This window comes from Rana temporaria, chromosome 6, assembly GCF_905171775.1.
Source record: "Rana temporaria chromosome 6, aRanTem1.1, whole genome shotgun sequence".
NCBI classification, from domain to species: Eukaryota; Metazoa; Chordata; class Amphibia; order Anura; family Ranidae; genus Rana; species Rana temporaria.
The window spans coordinates 187375061-187394872 of NC_053494.1; the positions used below are offsets into that span (position 1 = coordinate 187375061).

The window sequence follows — 19812 nt, forward strand, 5'->3', positions numbered from 1 at the left end:
ATTTTTTTTTTTTTCTAGCATTAAATTAAGCATAGTAGCGCGAGCTACAGTATGCCTTTATTTTATTTTTTTTGCCCCGTACTCACTGTTTAATAATATAGTGAAGATTCAGACTCCCCACGGGGAATGGGCGTTCCTATCCAGAGGGAAGATGATTGACGGCTGGCTCTGGCGCGTCACGCTTCTCCAGAAATAGCCGAAATAGGACTTGGCTCTTCACGGCGCCTGCGCCTAGTCTGTGCGCAGGCGCCGTATAGTGCCGTGAAGAGCCGAGACCTACTCCGGCTATCTTCGGGGAGTGTGACGTGCCATAGCCGGCCGTCAATCATCTTCCCTCTGGATAGGAACGCCCATTCCCCGCGGGGAGTCTGAATCTTCACTATAGGATTAAACAGTGAGTACGGGGCAAAAAATAAAAATAAAGGCATACTGTAGCTCGCGCTACTATGCTTAATTTAATGCTAGAATGTTGTTATTGAGGGTGAACCACCGCTTTAACACGCAAACATGAGATTAGCAAAACCAGCCCCAAGAGTTTAGCCAGTGGAATTGAACTTCCCCTGCCGTTGTATGTGTTGTACGTCACCGCATTTGAGAATGAGGAGATTTTGTCTTGACAGTGTGTACGCAAAGCAAGCTTGTCGAGTTCCTTGACAAGCCTAACAAGGAACTAGACGAGGAAAACGATGTGTTTCGCCCGACGAGTAACTCGGTCGTGTGTACGAGGCCTTAGCTGTTTTACCTGCCAACGGATTTGTATGTCTGCTGGACATCACAGACTTGTCTATAGCCTATATCAGCCTTTCTCAACCTATTTAACATGGAGGAACCCTTGAAATACCCTCCTGGTCTCAAGAAACCCCCGTTAATAATTACTATAATTGGAACTCACAGTACATTAGTGTGAATGAGTAACTTGTATAGCGCTACAAACGCAAACTAAATCACCTCAAGGCACTTTTACAGCCAGTGTCCACCTTTGTCTTCAGAAGAGGTGGGTCTTAAGCTTCTTCCTGAAGGCCAGATGGTTTTCTTCCAATTGGATGTCCACGGTTAGAGCGTTCCATAGCCGGGGTCCTTGGACTTGCGAAACTTCGATCGCCTTTTGATTTGTAGCAGGTCTTGGGAACTAAAAAAGTGCATTTTATATACGGTACATCTATAGACATTAGAACAAAATGAGGGACAAATAAGGGACATTGTTCCATATCAGGGACAGTCCCTCAAAATTAGGGACAGTTGGAAGCTATGCTCTTCTTGAGTGGGTAGACTTCAATATCTGCATGCTCAGAATATGGAAGTCTCTGTCTTTGAAGTAGAGGGGTTGTATAGAATGTAAGGCAGATAGAATCGCCTGTGAAGGAAGAAAACAAGATTTTCCAAGTAGGCACTGCCGTTTTAACAGAAATGATTTATATATAAGCTACCTTCCAAGCTAAAAGGATTTCACTTTGCTGTGCGCAAATCACAAATCTAATAATCCTCAGTGAACATGTTTAATACGGTTCTGTGTCCTCCTTTTTTAGGATATCCATCACAAGGGTGACAGCTGACATTTCTCTCGCCAAGAGGTCCGTGTTAAATAATCCAACCAGGAGGGCTATAATTGAACGCTCCAACACCAGATCCAGTTTAGGTAAGACCCTTTACAGCAAATAAAATATACTGAGAATTTATAAAAACTAGAACAAGGAATAATGTCGGTTGCCAATGGTAACTATTCAGGTGTGAGCTTTAATTTTCCAATCTGTATGAGACATGAGATCTGGAATTTGATTGGCTTCTTGGGGGCAACACAATTGCCAGTCTCCAGTCTTCTTGATTTAGATATCTAGGTCTAGGAGTATTGCACAATCATCACACAAGATAGCGTGCCACTGCCAGGATATAGTGCACAGCAAATTTCTTACTGACACACCGCACTACCGATCGCCATGCTGCGTGCCCCTATGTTATCCTGAAAGAACGGAATAAGGGAACCACCACCTGGCTGTCATTCTGCTATAGGCCGAAAGGTAAGGCCTAGTACACACGAGAGGATTATCCGCTGTAAACGGTCCTCCGGACCATTTCCGCGGATAAATCCTCTGGCAGATTTGGATCTGATGGTTGTTCTAACCATCAGATCGAAATCCGCGCGGAATACATCCGCGGTGACGTGGCCGCACCATCGCGACGTGGTGCGCGACGCTGTAAGATAAAGACTTCCACGCATGCGTCGAATCATTACGACGCATGCGAGGGAGGGAATCGGACGGATTGATCCGGTGAGTCAGTACAGACCACCGGATCAATCCGCTGGACAGGATTCCAGCGGATGGATTTCTTAGCATGCTAAGAAATTTTTATCCGCTGGAAATCCATCGGCCCGAAAAAAATCCGCGGATAAATATCCGCTGGGCCGTACACACCACAGGATCTATCCGCTGGAACTGGTCTGCGGATAAATACCAGTGGATAGATCCTCTCGTGTGTACGGGGCCTAAGTGGTTAACCACCTTCCACCTGGCCACTGCACATATACAGCCGGGTGGGTGCTTTCTCCTTCTGAGTGGACGTTCAGGAACGTCCCTCAGAAGGAGGGGTATCGCGTGTGCTCGCGCAGCGGCGTGATACCGATGCGCTCGTTTCACCCGGCAGCCATCATGTGATATAAATAGAGAGTCGGTTGGTAGGCAATTGGCTCTCCTCTCCTCACACAGAAGTTGTCAGTGAGGAGAGCGGATCTCTGCAGTCGGCCGGTGATCAGTGAGCATGAGCTGTTTTTTACAGCTTTTTACACACTGATCACCGGCCCAGTGTCTCCACACAATGTAAACACACAAAGTCTCCAAAATAGTGTCCCCACACAGTAAAAAAAAAAACCTGTCCCCCACACATGTAACAGTAAAACCACATGTCTCAATGATCATCTGCACATATGTGTCCGTGATCACCTGCGCACATCTGTACATGATCATCTGCGTACATCTATCCGTGATCACACAAACCAATTATTATAGGATTGTTATATGGTTCTTTTTTTTACCAAAGACATAGTAGCAAAATACATTTTGGCTTAAATTTATGACAAAATTAGATTTCTTTTAAAATAAAAGAAGAAAATTTCTATAAAAATTGAAAGTCGGGTCGTGAATAAATACCACCCAAAGAAAGCTCTATTTGTGTGAGCAAAATGATAAACATTTCATTTGGGTACAGCGTTGCATGACTGCGCAATTATCATTGAAAGTGCTGAAAGCTGAAAATTGGGCAGGAAGGGGGTGAAAGTGCCCAGTATTGATGTGGTTAAGAAACTCTGCTCTAGAATATCTACTGTATATCGGTCTTATTTTGCTGATCAGTAATCTACAGCTGCACACTGAAAAGCGATATTAATATTACGCACAATAAATTTCCATCTCACTTGAAAATCCTGAATTTATATTTTTTCAGTGTAACATTACTTATCTTGCAAACTCATATTTATATCCCTGAATATAATATTACTTTTTAATTAGCTTGTAAATCTATACATAAATGTATAAAGTAATGTACAGGTAATTACATCGTTAATCATATCCCATTCACTATACATGCTCAATGATTTGATTTTTATAGTTCATTAGTAGAAGTAGACAGTTTGGTTAAAATTATTCCTACTGAGAAAACTACCGTATTTATTGGGGTATAGCACGCTCCCGCGTATAGCGCGCACCCCTAAAGTTGCAGCGGATTCCTGTGGGAAAAAGTTTTTTTGTACCTACAGTTTTGGTGTCTTGTGCGGCGTCCATCGGCGGCCTCGTCGGGTCCGGCGTCCGTCTGCGGCTTCGGGTGTCCTCTTCGTCGGGTCCGGCGTCCTTCTGCGGCGTCCTCCCCGCTCGTTTCCCGCGCCGAGTTTGAATACTGAGCCGACATATACAGAGCGCAGTACACTCGTGTATTGTCGGGCAGGCTCGGCAACTCTCGCACTGACGTCCTGTACGTCCAGGACGTGAGCACGGAAGGAGCCGAGACTGCCCGACTATACCCGAGTGTACTGCGCTCGGTATATGTCGACGCAGTATTCAAACTCGGCGCGGGAAAGCGGGTATCGGCGTATACGGCGCACCCACGATTTTGCCCTGATTTTCAGGGCAAAAAAGTGTGCGGTATACGCCGATAAATACGGTATATAATGGGGCCCAGAGGCAAATTTAAAGTGACACTTTAACTACTTCAGCCCCGGAAGAATTTACCCCCTTCCCGACCAGAGCATTTTTTGCGATTCGGCACTGCGTCGCTTTAGCTGACAATTGCACGGTCATACAACGCTGTACCCAAACAGAATTGGGTCCTCTTTTTCCCACAAATAGAAACACTAGGGGGCGATCAAGGCGTTACGTGTGTTCCCTCATCGTGTTCGAACTGTAGAGGGGGATGGGCTGCCTGGGAAATGAGATCACTGTTCCCGATCGCTGGGAGCAGTAGATCTCTGAGATGTCACTAGGCAGAACAGGGAAATGCCTAGTAACAGTTCCCCATTCTGCCTTTCCTCGCCGTGACCACGGGCCGCTGGCGGAGTACACACTCCCACTTTTTTTCTCACCTATCACAAGAAGTGAGTGGAAATTTTCCTAATGGGGATACAGCCAGCAATAAAATCTTAGTGTTACTAAACCCACAACAGTAAAATCCGTCTGTATGTGCAGTAAAGCATGCTTGTTATACTCACTGTGGAACCTAAGGGGTTAATCCTCTGCATTGTGTTAACAAGGCTGTTTGATCCTCTATTCTCTGATCCTCCCCTGCCACAGTCCCCAATCTATTTGCTCATAGAACAGAACCTTGGGGGCAGGCTGTACATGCTCAGTTTGGTGTGTATTGCTAGAGTGTTTGTTTTTTTTTTTGTTTTTTTTTTCTTGGGAGGGTGCATATGATCAGCACAGGGCCAATTAGCACTGTCCTGACAGAGGGTCCGGGGTCCTGAAGCCTCATAGGACAATCGGGGGAGATTGAAAACTCCTAAAGCTTTACCAGACACTGATAGAAGCAACAAGACTGCTATATACTGCTGATGAGAAAAGGTATTTAGCAGTTTATGTTTACTAAACTAATTGCATTTCCATGTTCTGTGTACTGTGGGAGACCAGATATGGTGAATGCAGAGTCCTGGGTTCAGTTACACTTTAACAGATGTTCTAAACCTTTGCTAAAAAAAAAAAAAATAGGGGCCAGATGCGTTACACCGCCGCAAGTTTTCATCGCAAGTGCCTGATTCACCAAGCACTTGCGTGAATACTTACGCCAGCGGCCTCCGGCGTAAGCCCGCCTAATTCAAAGAGGCGTGTGCCATTTAAATTAGGCACGCTACTGCGCCGGACCTACTGCGCATGCTCCGTTTTGAAATTCCCGCCGTGCTTTGCGCGAAATGACGTCATTTTTCCGAACGGCGACGTGCGTAGCGTACTTTCGTATTCCCGGACGTCTTACGCAAGAATTTTTTTTTTTTAATTCGACGCGGGAACGACGGCCATACTTTAACATGGGCTGTGTAAAGTTAGGGCAGGTAAAATGACGACTAACTTTGCGACGGGAAACTAGACTAGCAACGACATAGCGAACGCGAAAAATCGTCGTGGATCGCCGTAACTGCTAATTTGCATACCCGACGCTGGAATACGACGCAAACTCCACCCAGCGGCGGCCGCAGTATTGCATCCTAAGATCCGACGGTGTAAGACAATTACACCTGTCGGATCTAAGGGCTATCTATGCGTAACTGATTCTATGAATCAGTCGCATAGATACTCTGAGAGATATGACGGAGTATCAGAGATACTCCGACGTATCTCTGCTGTGAATCTGGCCCTAAGTTTTTTATTGCTGACTATGTCCTCTTTGGGGTATTTCCTCTCATTTTCAGGTGGGCGAGGGGGACATGAGCCCTGAAAATGCCACAGTTACTTCTCAAATTTCCCATGCAGCATGCCGGCTGTTTTGTACAAGAAATTACAAGACACGTCAGACTGCACCAATTTCCTCAGGTTCCTTTTTAAAAAACAGCTTTTAAATTACAGTGCGCTGACCACGGAAAGCAGTTCTCTAAGTGACAAGTGACACAGGCGTATATCTGGCGATCCCAGTCCTAGCTATGACTGACAATGGGTGTCACTCTGAATTAGCGTGTAGGTTAACACAGCAAATTCGGTTACATTGAAATGTATGCGGAGGGCCTTGCCAAGGTTGTTGATGTGAAAAGCAGGGATCAGGCACAAAAATCAATAGGCTGAATCAAATGTTACCCAGCGGGGGCTTACACGTTTAATTAAAAGCCAACACCAAGTACATTGTTCCATTTAATATTTCCATTGATATTTGATTTTTTGATGGATTAAGACGAACACATACAGTGCAAGAGACAAATTAATATTTCAGTGTACATTAAACCAATCAAGTTTTTTTTTTTTTTGACATATGAACAATAAGGATTGGGAATTGCATTAAAAAATGTAATGTAAAAATCAGGCATTTTGTACTTGATCATTAGAACGCAAAGCAGTTAATGCGCAATGAATAACAATAATAACGTTTTAGTATTAACCTGTGGCGGCTGGTGGAATTTTTTTTTGGGGAGGGGGGCAAATACAGTATGCCAAACCCCCCCCCCGGTCGGTTGCACGTACCCCATATCATATCAGCTCTGGCTTCCCCTGCTCGGCAGCGACGACCTGCCATTCTCCTGCTCTCCATAGGTCACCACGGCGGCGGCGGCTTCCGCTTCCTCCCTCCTCTTCGGCGGTCAATCAGGAGTGATTGTGATTCTATTTACATTTGGTTTCTGTGCTCACTTATGGGCATCGCCTGCTATACTTTGAGTTTTTATTCCCTTCCATCGCTTCCTGACCTGCCTCCTAGTTTTCTCTCTTATATTAGACATGCTCAGTGCAGCATTGCCTGAGCATCTTCCTAGTTCTCTGACTTCTCGTGTACCGACACCGACTTCATCTTCCGTTTTTTTGCCTGTCTGCCACCCAGGGCCGGAACAAGGGGTGGGCAGGAGTGGCAGCTGCCCTGGGCATTGTGGTATCATGTGAGGTGAGGGAACCATAAGGAGATTAGGGGGGGATTTGTGTTGGCAGGAGGCATTTGAGGCGCGGCAGGAGGTAAGAATTGTTCTAGAAAGGGGATATTTTGGGCAGGGGCGGATCCAGAGCCTAGTCTCGGGAGGGGCGCTGCCAGAAAATATTTTTTTTGCGGGCAATTTATTTGGGAAATGGCTGGTGTTGGCAAATTTATTTGGGAAATGGCTGGTGTTGGCGATTCAATCATCACGGCACCATGGTTGTTGTTGTGTCAGGATGATTAAAGCGCATTATTTCTATTATTACATTGTTATAGAAAATGAAATGGTTCAACTCACCATAATGCAGAATCAGTGGGAGCCCGAGTGTGTCACTTGCCACTGTCACCTGCCACCAGATGCAGATTGTCCACTTGCCACGTCACCTGCCACACATTACGGTTTGTCACTTGGCACAAATTGGAGATTGTCACTTGCCACGTCACCTGCCACACGTTGCGGATTGTCACTTGCCACGTCCTCTGCCACACATTGTGGATTGTCACTTGCCACAAGCTGCAGATTGTCACTTGCCACATGTTGCAGATTGTCACTTGCCACATGTTGCGGATTGTCACTTGCCACACGTTGCGGATTGTCACTTGCCACACGTTTCGGATTGTCCACTTGCCACGTCACCTGCCACACGTTGAGGATTGTTAACAGCGTGTTAGCAAGAGTGTTAACAGCAACACACACATCACAACGTTATAAGCTTTAGGTGTCACTCCCAAAGCCAAACACTGCGGTAAACAACTGCAGTGTTCCCCTGTTTGAGGCTCCTGTCACCGTGTCACGTAACGTGCCACACGTCGGCTCTGAGACTCCAAGTCTGACGACACGTGACTCACTGACGTCACTCGTTGCTAGACGCCAAGCGGCCCAGACGCTAGGAACGAGTGCAGGGAAGAGGCTCCACCCACCACCTCCTCCTGGCCAGTACGGCACAGCGGCGTAATTACACACACTAGACGAGTCTCTCTCTCTCTCTGTGCCAATGATCGGCTGATGTGAGACAGAGAGAGAGACTCAGGCAGAGCAAGTAACATTGTCCGTGTGATATTTTCAGGGGTGGGGGGCAATTTCCCTGTTGCCGCCACCCTGGATCCGCCCTTGATTTGGGGGGGAATCGTGTTGAAAGGAGGGACGGGCAAAAGGATTTGTGCTAGGAGGGGGGATTTGGGGGTTTGTGCTAGAAAAGCTAATCTGGTAGGGGGAGGGTATTTGTGCTAGGAGGGGAATTTGTGCTAGTAGGGATGTTTGGGGGCATTTGTGCTAGGAGGGGAAATTTGGGGGTGGGAAGGAGGTTATTAATGCTAGGATGGAGAATTTGAGGTGGGCAATTTGTGCTTTGGGGGATTTGGAATGGGAGGGGAGGGCAGGGGAAATTTGAGAGGTAGAGGATTTGTTCTAGGAAGGGTTAATTTTTTGGGGGAGGGGGGGTGTAATTGTGCTGGGAGCAAATATAGAATGAGAAAATTTTGAGCTAGGGGGAAAAGATTTGTGCTTAGAGGGGGGATTTCTGCAGGGAGGTGGATTTATACTGGGAGGAGGAGGAAGCTATGCTTGGGGCGTAAGAATGCAGATTAGTGGTCCATTTTTTTTGGGGGGGGGGGTGGATTCTTTGACACATAATGCTCATACATCTGGGGGGGGGCGCAATTTGGCATGTTTGCCCTGGTCTCTAGGTGACCTTGTCCCACCATTGCTTCCACCTGCCCTGACCTTGGCATGTTTCCTGGATCCTCTTTTGTACTCTGCATTCCAAGTTGTCTCCATATCATCAGCTGGGCATACCTAGGGGCCGCAACCTGGTTCAAGCTTGCTGCAAGTCCATCCCCACCATCTGGTAAAGAAGCAGGTTCTAACACTCCCTTTCTATAAACTGTGTTTGTTATATTAGAAGTACATTCAGCCATGACTTGCATGCATATGCATGTATTTATTGCTTGCCTTTAAAGTTAGTTGATTAAATGCACGGGTACATTTATACCTCTGTGATGTGAAGTTGTGAACATTCGCGCTATATTTTAAGCCTGATAGTACCAGGCAAGCTGTGTAGCTATTTACAGCTATGACTGGGGAAAGTGATAATTACATGTGAATGGCAGATTTTTGTCAACTTGATAATTTACCCAGCTTGATAATTCATTGCTGCATATAATTGAAGATGTATACAGTATACAGCCATATTCAGTGTATTGTGTCTCCCACTATTTGTAAAATGTGGAAAAAATCTAACATAAAAATTTAAAGTCTTATTTTTAAGCAAATATATGAAAACTAGAGTAATAGAAATAGTAGACTGTTGCACTTAGCAACTGAATGTTGTAAAGCAGGACATAGTTCAATATTATTATTTTTTTTAATTCAATATTTAGTTTTATATTTCTTTGCTATACTTGTAATTCTTTATAATGCCACTGTGATTTTATTTATTTTTTAAGTGAAATTAGACACAAACCTCATCCTATTTAATTAACATAATGTCAGTGTCTAATTTTACTTAAAGGGGAGTTCCAGCCTTTTTTTAAGTTTATTAAAAGTCAGCAGCTACAAAAAGTGTAGCTGCTGGCTTTTAATAAACAGACACTTACCTGCTCCACGGCTCCAGCGACGCGCCGGCCGGGGCTCCGCTCCTCGCCCCCCCTCGCCGGCCGGTGAGGGCACCCGGCAGTGACAGCTTTCGGCTTCACGGCCGGGCACCCACTGCGCATGCGCGAGCGGCACTGCGCATTCGCGAGCGGCGCCGTCCGATTGGACAGGCGCTCGCCTACAGGGAGGGGCTGCACGAAGGCGATTAAGCTAATCGCCTTTCCAGCCCCTCAGCGGAAGGAGGAAGTGGGACAGGAAGTCCCCTTCTCCTGAAGCCCCCACTCCCCTCCCAAAAAAATTACATGCCAAATGTGGCATGTAAGGGGGCGAGGAGTGGAATAAAGCAGAAGTTCCATTTTTAGGTGGAACTCCGCTTTAAAAAAAAAAAAAATCACAGTTCACAATTCATTCAACCTAAAAAAAAAAAAAATGTCAGGTCAGAGCCGCTGTATTAAAAATCCGATGTTAGTAAAGCTATCTCCTCTGCTGTTCTGTTGTGTTCTGACAATGGGACGGCCCCCCGTCAAAACACTTTGGCTGAGAGCGCTGATCCGGGAGCAGGTCGGCAAACCGTTTTCGGACATGAACCTTCGTCAGCTTCTGTTGGACCAGCTGCCATACGCACGGGTCAATGTTGGTTTCTATTGAACCGGCCTATGTGTGCTAGGCTTTAGACATGTGCACACTGAAATATTTTGTTTCGTAATTTGGTTTTCATCCGAAAAATAAATTTATTTAGTTACTCCCGAAATTCGTTTTTATTTATTTTGTTTTTCGTTTAAAAAAATGCATTCGTCCGAAAATCCAAATTAAGGTCGAATCTGTCATTGAAGGCTTATGGTGTCTGTCGAATTTTCTAAGAAAAAAAAAAAAAAAGATTCGACAGAATCTTTAAAAAAAAAACAAAAAAAACTCTTCATGTCTCTCTATGTCGAAACTTCATGTCTCTCTATGTCGAATCTTCATGTCTCTCTATGTCGAATCTTCATGTCTCTCTATGTCGAATCTTCATGTCTCTCTATGTCGAATATTCATGTCTCTATATGTCGAATCTGTCATTGAAGGCTTATGGTGTCTGTCGAATGTTCTAAGAAAAAAAGAATATCCGACAGAATCTTTAAAAAAAAAAAAAAAAAAACTCTTCATGTCTCTCTATGTCGAATCTTCATGTCTCTCTATGTCGAATCTTCATGTCTCTCTGTCGAATCTGCCATTGAAGGCTTATGGTGTCTGTCGAATGTTCTAAAAAAAAATCTTTGACTCTTCATGTCTCTCTATGTTTAATCTTCATGTCTCTCTATGTCGAATCTTTTCTCTCTATGTCGAATCTTTTCTCTCTATGTCGAATCTTTTCTCACTATGTCGAATCTTTTTTCTCTATGTCAACTCTTCTTCATGTCTCTATAATATCGAATCTTTTCTCTTTATGTAGAATAATATTGGACTAATAGAGTTAAGGTTAGGCACATTCGACCGCAACGAAAACGAAAATAAAGCATTTGTTTATGTCGAATCTTTCGGTTTTCTGTGCTTTCTTTATCGTTTGTTAAAACCATAACGAAAATACCTGAAATTGGGACGAAAATGCATTTGGACGAAAACGAATGCACATGTCTACTAGGCTTTAGAGCAGGGGTGCCCAACCTTTTGAAGAGTGAGGGCCACTTAAGAAACTTGGTAACCAGTTGTGGGCCACAATAGCGTAGCGGGCAGATGACAAGTCACGGCTACTCTATAGGCCCTCCGATCCGCCCAAATGGAAGGGGATGAATTCCCTTCTGTTTTATTTTCTTTAGCGGATCGGATTGGAGGTTGGCGGGCGTAAATGGACAAACGTTTGTTTACATCTGTCGCTCTGTAAAGGTGAATTGAGGGTTACGTTTGGTTAGGCTGATCATGTGAAAAGGGCCTAAGACTTTCACACTGATGTTTTACCAACACTTCGGATGCAGTGTAGTGCACCTGTGTCTATCCTGCGGGTTAGCTGAACTTTTCCATAGATCCTGCCTGTGGCAAAAGCCGGCCCTGTAGAAGAAGCATCGGCTTATGGGGCTCTGCTCCGCAGCCGGTTTCTTCCTCTACCACTAGCTTCATTCACAACACTGATGCTGTGGTATGGCGGGTCAGCAATCTGCGATCTGGGCTTGCCAATCTGCCATTCCAGAACAGGAGGTCGCGGGCCACATCAGAGGGCTCCGTGGGCCACTGGTTGGCCACCCCTGCTTTAGAGTCATATTATCCACAAGACTAACTAGGAAGAAGCCTAAGGGCCCATGTGGATGTCCAGAGGTCCCAGCTACCATTATCATGTTCTTCATGTTCTTACAGTAAACTAGGGGACATTTGTTTTTTTTTATAATGTTTATTGAGTTTTCAGTTATGCAATACAAAAACAAAAAGGTTCCATTCATATCTGATTGTAGCGGATACACGTGTTTCTGCATACGTTTTCAGAATGTGTCGGGTAGTTTGAACGGGAAGGGATATGAATCGAGAGAAGGGAGAATGAATAATAGGGGTAATTGTAGTAAGTAGAAGGTAGGGAAGACAAAGGTAGATCGTAAACCAAAGCAGGAGAAGATGCACAATGTAAAGCAAAATGAACATGTATGAGTATGTGTATGTATTTTGTACACGGATATGACATTTAATAAAAAGGAGATTGAAAACAGAATGTGTGAATAATGCACCAAAACGAGGAACACGCGTTTTAGGTGCCAGTCATTCCTAATGGCACTGAAAATGTGTTAAAAAAAAGTGAATGGACTGCCCTTCACTGTTGGTGAAACACATGTACAAAAAATACAACACGTAGCTCAATTGTTTATGGAGTGTAAGGGAAGTGGCAGATGTAGGAATGGAGTTCAGATGTACAGAAGGATCTGTGGATCTTGAGAACAGTTTGTGCATTTTAATGCCGGGAATATGAAAAATAAAAATAGGAACATTTAATTCAAAAATGAATTCCAATGCACTGGATGCTGCATTATGCTAGCATTTATTGGGCCCTTGGGGGACTATCCCTCCCACTGGCACCATTACTGATACTAGTGATGGGGCACTATATTTCCCATTTCCCATGATGGTGCACTACTCCTTCCACTAACACCAGAGATGGGGCACTATTCCTCCCACTGACACCAAAGATATGGCACAATTTCTTCCACTGATACCAAGGATGGGGTACTGTTCCTCCCAGTAATACCAATGATGGGCCACTATTCCTCCTTCTAATGACCACATGCACTATGTAACTGACTACCAACCTAAAGGTAATGTTTATACTTACTGGGCCTGGAAAGTTTTTTGCCCCCACTGGCCATAATCTACCTTCTCCCCCTAAAGTCTGAAGGACAGTAAATTGGCCCTTTGTTTGAAAAGTTTGGGGACCCTGCTCTAATGTGATTGGATCCACCTGGAGGCCTTTCCCCCAAAACACATTGGCTGTATTTGATGCTCCTAACCAGTTTCAAACTGATTCAAGTCCTCTCAGTGATATGAACTTTTGTAATATTACTATTGTACCTTATAAAGGGGGAGGTCAGCAAAAGGAACCAGCGATACTGGTTGAATCTTTAGAGAACACATGATACTGGCACTCCTGGAAATGTTGGTTTTAGTGCAGAATTTACAAGATGATTTCTCAGCATTGGAGCAAAGACTGACAAGGAGGGCAGCAGGAAAGGTTACTATTTACAGACTTTTTTTACTGATATGCTTTATGCTTTTATTATATATCTCAACTATAGGACAGGGTCACTTTAAAAAGAAATGAGCGCTGATATCGAGTCCCCCCACCCCACCGTATATGCATGCTGACGTTGGGATCAAGTCATCATGGTGTCATCACAGGGTGTCTGAGCACCTGAGATTAGTGTGAGAGTGGGAGAGGGTATGAATTATTCAGTGCAATGGATAACAGTGCTGCCAGCTCTCTATGAAGTCAAAGCAGGGGAGCCATCTATATGTACCTGTGACTGCGACATAGGGGGTTATTTACAAAAGGCAAATCCACTTTTCACTTCCAAGTGCACTTTCAGTGCAATTTCAAGTGCACTTTGCACTTGTAGTGCAAAGTGGATTTGCCTTTTGTAAATAACCCCCATAGTGTTGCTATATGCCCCCCCCCCCCACCTTCAAATCCAAGACTGATAGCACTAAAAGTGGTCAGAACACATCATGTGAACGACACATCAAAAAATGGTATGTAACATGAAAAATATATGTATGTCTACATTGTGTACAGAGTAATCTGCTGCCTTTGTTACTGTAACTGGCGTTCACTATTTCTATTAAGAGAAATTAGTAAAGAGTGATATAGATAGATAGATAGATAGATAGATAGATAGATAGATAGATAGATAGATAGATAGATAGATAGATAGATACTTAGATAGATAGATAGATAGATAAGTTTCCATTACGGACTTTCGTATGAAAATGCTTCTGGTCTAATGCTGACCAGAAATAAGTCTGGGAAAAAAGGGAAAGCTCCGCTGGTCTGTCTCCTCCCCCTCCGCTGCCAGATTGGGCACTTTTTGGGGGGTGGGGGGGTGCCTGGTTTTGATGCCGCATCAAGCTCAGCCGCAAGTTCAGCCCCCTCCTCTTTTCCCCGCAGTCGACCCATTCATAGATCGCAGCACACAGAACTTCACTGCTGGTTTCACTAAGTGGAGATGGCAGCGGCAGCACCCAATAGCCGATTGAAAAGTCGGCTCGGGTGAAGAGACCATTGGATTCCAGGGCAAATAAGTGTCCTAATATTAAAAGTCAGCAACTACAATATTAGTATTTTTTCTGCAGGAGCCCAGAGCTCCACTTTAACTACTTGAGCCCCGGGCCATAGTCAAAAGACGGCCTCGCGGTGGCTCTGTAAATCCAGGAGGACGTTATATGACGTCCTCGGGTCCTCCGGCCACTGGGGGGCGTGTGCACGCCGGCGCGCGCGTCCCCGAGATGCCGGTGCGCGTGCCTGGCGGCCGCGATGTCCGCTAGGTACCCACGATCGGCAATGACAGAGCCAGGGACGTGGAGCTCTGTGTGTAAACACAAAGCTCCACGTCCTGTCAGGGAGAGGAGACAGATGTTGTGTCCCTTGTACATAGGGACACAGCATCTGTCACCTCCCCCAGTCACCCCCCTCCACACACAGTTAGAATACACCCAGAATACACATTTAACCCCTTCCTCGCCCCCTAGTGTTAACCCCTTCCCTGCCAGTCACATTTATACAGTAATCAATGCATTTTTATAGCACTGATCGCTGTATAAATGTGAATGGTCCCAAAAATGTGTCAAAAGTGTCCGATGTGTCCGCCGCAATATCGCAGTCCTGACAAAATTCGCAGATCGCCGTATTACTAGTAAAAAAAATAATAATAAAAGAAATGTCAGAATTCTATCCCCTATTTTGTAGTCACTATAACTTTTGCGCAAACCAATCACTATACGCTTATTGCAATTTTTTTTTTTACCAAAAATATGTAGAATACGTATCAGCCTAAACTGAGAAAACAAATGGGATAATTATTAGAGCAAAAAGTAAAAAATATTGTGTTTTTTTTCAAAATTGTCGCTCTTTTTTTATTTATAGCGCAAAAAATAAAAACCGCAGAGGTGATCAAATACCACCAAAAGAAAGCTCTATTTGTGGGAAAAAAGGACGGCAAGTTTGTTTGCGAGGCACGTCGCACGACCGCGCAATTTTAATTTAGAGCGTCGCAGTGCTGAAAGCTGAAATTTCGCCTGGGCAGGAAGGGGGTATATGTGCCGAGTAAGCAAATGGTTAAGGCCTGATTCGCACCTAGGCATTTTTTGTGCTTTTTGCATTTTGCAGAATTGCACTACAGTCCATTTAACATGCAATACAATGCAAAAAGCATTAAAAAAAAACATTAAAATACATAGGTGTTAATCAGGCTTAAAGGGGTTGTAAAGGTAAAAAAAAAAATTCCCTAAATAGCTTCCTTTACCTTAGTGCAGTCCTCCTTCACTTACCTCATCCTTCCATTTTGCTTTTAAATGTCCTTATTTCTTCTGAGAAATCCTCACTTCCTGTTCTTCTGTCTGTAACTCGACACAGTAATGTGAGGCTTTCTCCCTGGTTTGGAGAAAGCCTCTTGAGGGGGGAGGGGCGAGCAGGAGTGTCAGGACACTCTCTATGCAGATAGAGAAAGGAGCTGTGTGTTAGTGGGCGTCCTGACACTCCTGCTCGCCCCCTCCCTCCTCAAGAGGCTTTCTCCACACCAGGGAGAGAGACTCGCATTACTGTGGTGAGTTACACAGTGAGTTAGGGGGGAAAAAATCCTTTACAACCCCTTTAGCTTGGAACTCCTTATCTGCTTAACCACTTGCCACCCGCTATATAGCAGAATGACGTTGGCAAAGTGGCTGTGTTATCCTCAAATGACGTGGTCAGGATGACGTGGCGATTGTTGTTGCGGCATGTCAGTCTGACACACCCCAACTCCGATCTAGGTAAAGAGGCTCTGTCCAATCACGGCTGATGACAGTTGATCACGTTTATCGGCTTTTCCTCACTCACGTCTGTCAGACGCGATTAGACAAGAGCTGATCGTCTGCTCCTCTGACAGGGTAGGTCTGTGCTGATTGATTATCAGCACAGCCCCTCCCCCCCCCGAGGATGCCCACACTGGACCACCAGGGACGCCACCAGGACCATCAAGGATGCCCACCACTAGTCACCACCAGGTATGCCACCCATGGCCACAATGGATGTCAATGCCAATCGGTGCCCACAATGCCTGCCAATCAGTGGCAACCAATAATGCCTGCCAATCAGTGATGCCAATCAGTATCATCCATCAGTGTCCATCAGTGCCACCTATCAGTGCCCATCCATGCCCATTAGTGCCTATCAGTGCCACCTATGTGTGCCCATCAGTGCTGCATATCAGTGCCACCCATCAGTGCCGCCTATCAGTGGCACATATTAGTACCAATCAGTGCAGCCCCATTAGTGCCTGTCAGTGAAGGAGAAAACTTACTTATTTACAAAGTTCTGTAACAGAAACAGAATTTGTTTAGCAGAAAATAAAAAATTTGGTGATCAAATAACAAAAGAAACCTCTATTTGTGGAAACAAAATGATAAAAATTTTGTTTGGGTACAGTGTAGCATGACCGCGCAATTGTCATTCAAAGTGCAACAACGCTGAAAATTGGTCTGGGCGGGAAGGTGTATGAGTGCCCTGTATTGAAGTGGTTAATTGCTGAGAGTCAAGCTAGGCAGCTTATATTTTCAAGAGTGACCAGTGACTTCTCTCTCAGCATGTTCATATTAAAACAATGCTTTGCAATAAATAATGTTTAAAGAGACCCTGTCAGCAACTTAAAATATTGCAGATAAAATTTACGTACTTTAATAGCTTACTTTTTTTTAATTTTCATAAATTATGTTTTAGACCTGCTTCACACTTATGCCGTGTACACACGATTGGTTCCTCTGATGAAAGCGGTCTGATGGACCGTTTTCATCAGACGAAACAATCGTGTGTGGGCCCCATCAGTTTTTTTCCCATCTGTGAAAAAACGTAGAACCTGTTTTAAAATTATCTGATGGTTATAAAAACGATAGAAAAAAACGATCGTCTGTGGGGAAATCCATTGGTTAAAAATCCATGCATGCTCAGAATCAAGTCGACGCATGCTCGGAAGCATTGAACTTAATTTTACTCAGCACGTCGTCGTGTTTTACGTCACCGCGTTCTGACACGATCGTTTTTTTTAACTGATGGTGTGTAGGCAAGACTGATGAAAGTCAACTTCATCGGATATCTGATGAAAAAATCCATCAGACCGTTTTCATCGGATGAACCGATCGTGTGTACAGGGCATTATGCAGTCCATTTAACATGGTGGGTGATGTTCACATCTGTGCATTTTATGGAAAGGGCCAGGGACTTTTTTTGGTTCCATAGACTTCAATGGATCAAAAACGTGTATTAAAAAATGCAAAATGCACCTGAAATATGCAAACTGCAACCTGCATAGGTGTGAACCAGGCCTTATTCACTATTAATGTGCCTTTGAACTTGCTAGAAAATTAGGCCACTCCAGGAAAAGCCAATGGCCTAGCAGAGCCTCTTCTGTGGGTACCTGACCCAGCTCCTTGGTCCCTCCCTTCATCAGTCTATAAAACGTTTCATTGGGGAAGAGTGAAGGGGAATACTATAGGTCAGGGGTGGCCAACCCGTGGCCCGGGGGCCACATGTGGCCCGCAGAGCTCTCTGATGTGGCCCGCCACCTCCTGCTTTGGAATGGCGGGTTGGCAAGCAAAGATCGCGGGTTGCCGACCCGCCATACCACAGCATCAGTGTTGTGATGTGAGCCCCATAAGCCGATGCTACCTCTACAGCGCCGGCTTTTGCCACAGGCGGAGTCTATGGCAAAGTTCAGCTAACCCACAGGATAGACACAGCTGCACTCGCGGTATTGGGTAAACCGCAGCACATCAGTGTGAAAGCAGTCTTAGGCCCTTTTCACATGATCAGCCTGACCTAATGGGACCCTCAATTCACCTCTACAGAGCGAAAGATGTGCGTTTACGCCCGCCTACCTCCAATCCAAAAAACATTTGTCCCCTTCTATCTGGGCGGATCGGAGGGCCTATAGAGTAGCTGTGACCTGTCATCCGTCCGCTCCGCTCATTGTGGCCCACGACTGGTTACCAAGTTGCTTAAGTGGCCCTCGATCTTCAAAAGGTTAGGCACCCCTGCTATAGGTTGTCACCTGGCGCTGGCACTGCTGGCATCACACCCTTGTGTTAGTGGAACCCAGCAGCAGTCTCCTGGCTTTTGGATGATGTCTACACAAAGGCCCATTTAAGAGCCGGTTTACACAGGGGCGACTCGTCAGGCGACACAGCCACCTGAAAAGTCGCGTTCTGCTCTATTCAATAGAACCATTCTAATAGGAGCGATGCAAGTCGCTTCGACTTAGAAAAAGGTTCCTGTACGACTTTGGGGGCGACTTGCATTGACTTCAATACAGTAGTCAGTTTGCAAGTCGCCTCTCAAGTCGTCTTGAGATCGCATAGCCGAGTCGCCCCCAAAGTTGTGCCGCCCCTGCGTGATCTGGCTCTTAAGGATCCACTCAGGTGCCCAGCCTCTCAGCACTCCACTGAAACCTGGAGCAGTTGCTCCCACCTCCTGCACAGCCCACAGGAGCGATGGAGGGGCGGATCAGAAGACCGAGAACTGAGCGATCAGCTTAGATCACTCAGTTCTCAGTGTAGAGCCAGAAGGGGACGATGCTGCATCCAACTAGCCTAGGTAAGTATAAATGTTTATTTTTTATTTTTTTATTTCCTTATTTTTATTCCTGCACTTCTCTTTTAGGTATACAGTTACTTTTCTCGCAGATTAATATATTTACACTAATAACTGTCGCCCTTCCTTCTTTCTTCCTAGCTGAAGTGCAGAGCGAAATAGAAAGAATATTTGAGTTGGCTCGTTCATTACAGCTCGTTATTCTAGATGCGGACACCATTAATCATCCGGCACAACTAATCAAAACTTCATTAGCACCGATAATTGTTCACGTCAAAGTGTCTTCGCCAAAGGTAAATGAGTATGGAACCTCTCGTAATTTTTAAAGGATATATCCATCTTCGTGATTTATCTTTTATTATTATTATTATTTTTGCAAACCCTTTATATTTGCAGTAATATTTTAGATACACATTTGCAGCATTAATCATCCTTTTTACTATGGAGGAACACTTGAAATAGTTTTTAGGTCTACGTAAATCCCTATTTCTACAGCTCATTGTACAATTAAAGGGTTTGTAAAGGAATTTTTTTTTATCTTAATAGCTTCCTTTACCTTAATGCAGTGCTGTTTTCATGTCCTCATTGTTTGTTTTTGCTCTCAAGTTGCTGTAATTCTTCTCTGATCTCCACACTTCCTGGTTGTCTGTTTCCTCAAAACCACAGTGCTGGGAGATTTCTCTCTGTGGTCACTAATCAAGCAGGTGTGATTACTGTGGGGCAGATTCAGATAGATCAGCGGATCTTTAGATCCGCGTAATCTATCTTATTTACGATCCGCCAGCGCAAGTTTTTGAGGCAAGTGCTGTATTCAGAAAGCACTTGCCTCGAAAGTTGCGCCGGTGGA

The 19812-nt window shown here is 44.8% G+C and overlaps 1 protein-coding gene across 3 annotated transcripts in view; it reads left to right on the plus strand.

Annotated features, from left to right (window-relative positions):
• CACNB4 (calcium voltage-gated channel auxiliary subunit beta 4) overlaps positions 1-19812 on the plus strand; it is a 197798-nt gene that overhangs the window by 160849 nt on the left and 17137 nt on the right. For all 3 annotated transcript variants that reach the window (XM_040357965.1, XM_040357966.1, XM_040357967.1), the window contains 2 exons: positions 1527-1636; positions 19107-19258. In XM_040357965.1, the coding sequence (XP_040213899.1) occupies positions 1527-1636; positions 19107-19258 (262 nt within the window). The remainder of the gene's footprint in view (positions 1-1526; positions 1637-19106; positions 19259-19812) is intronic.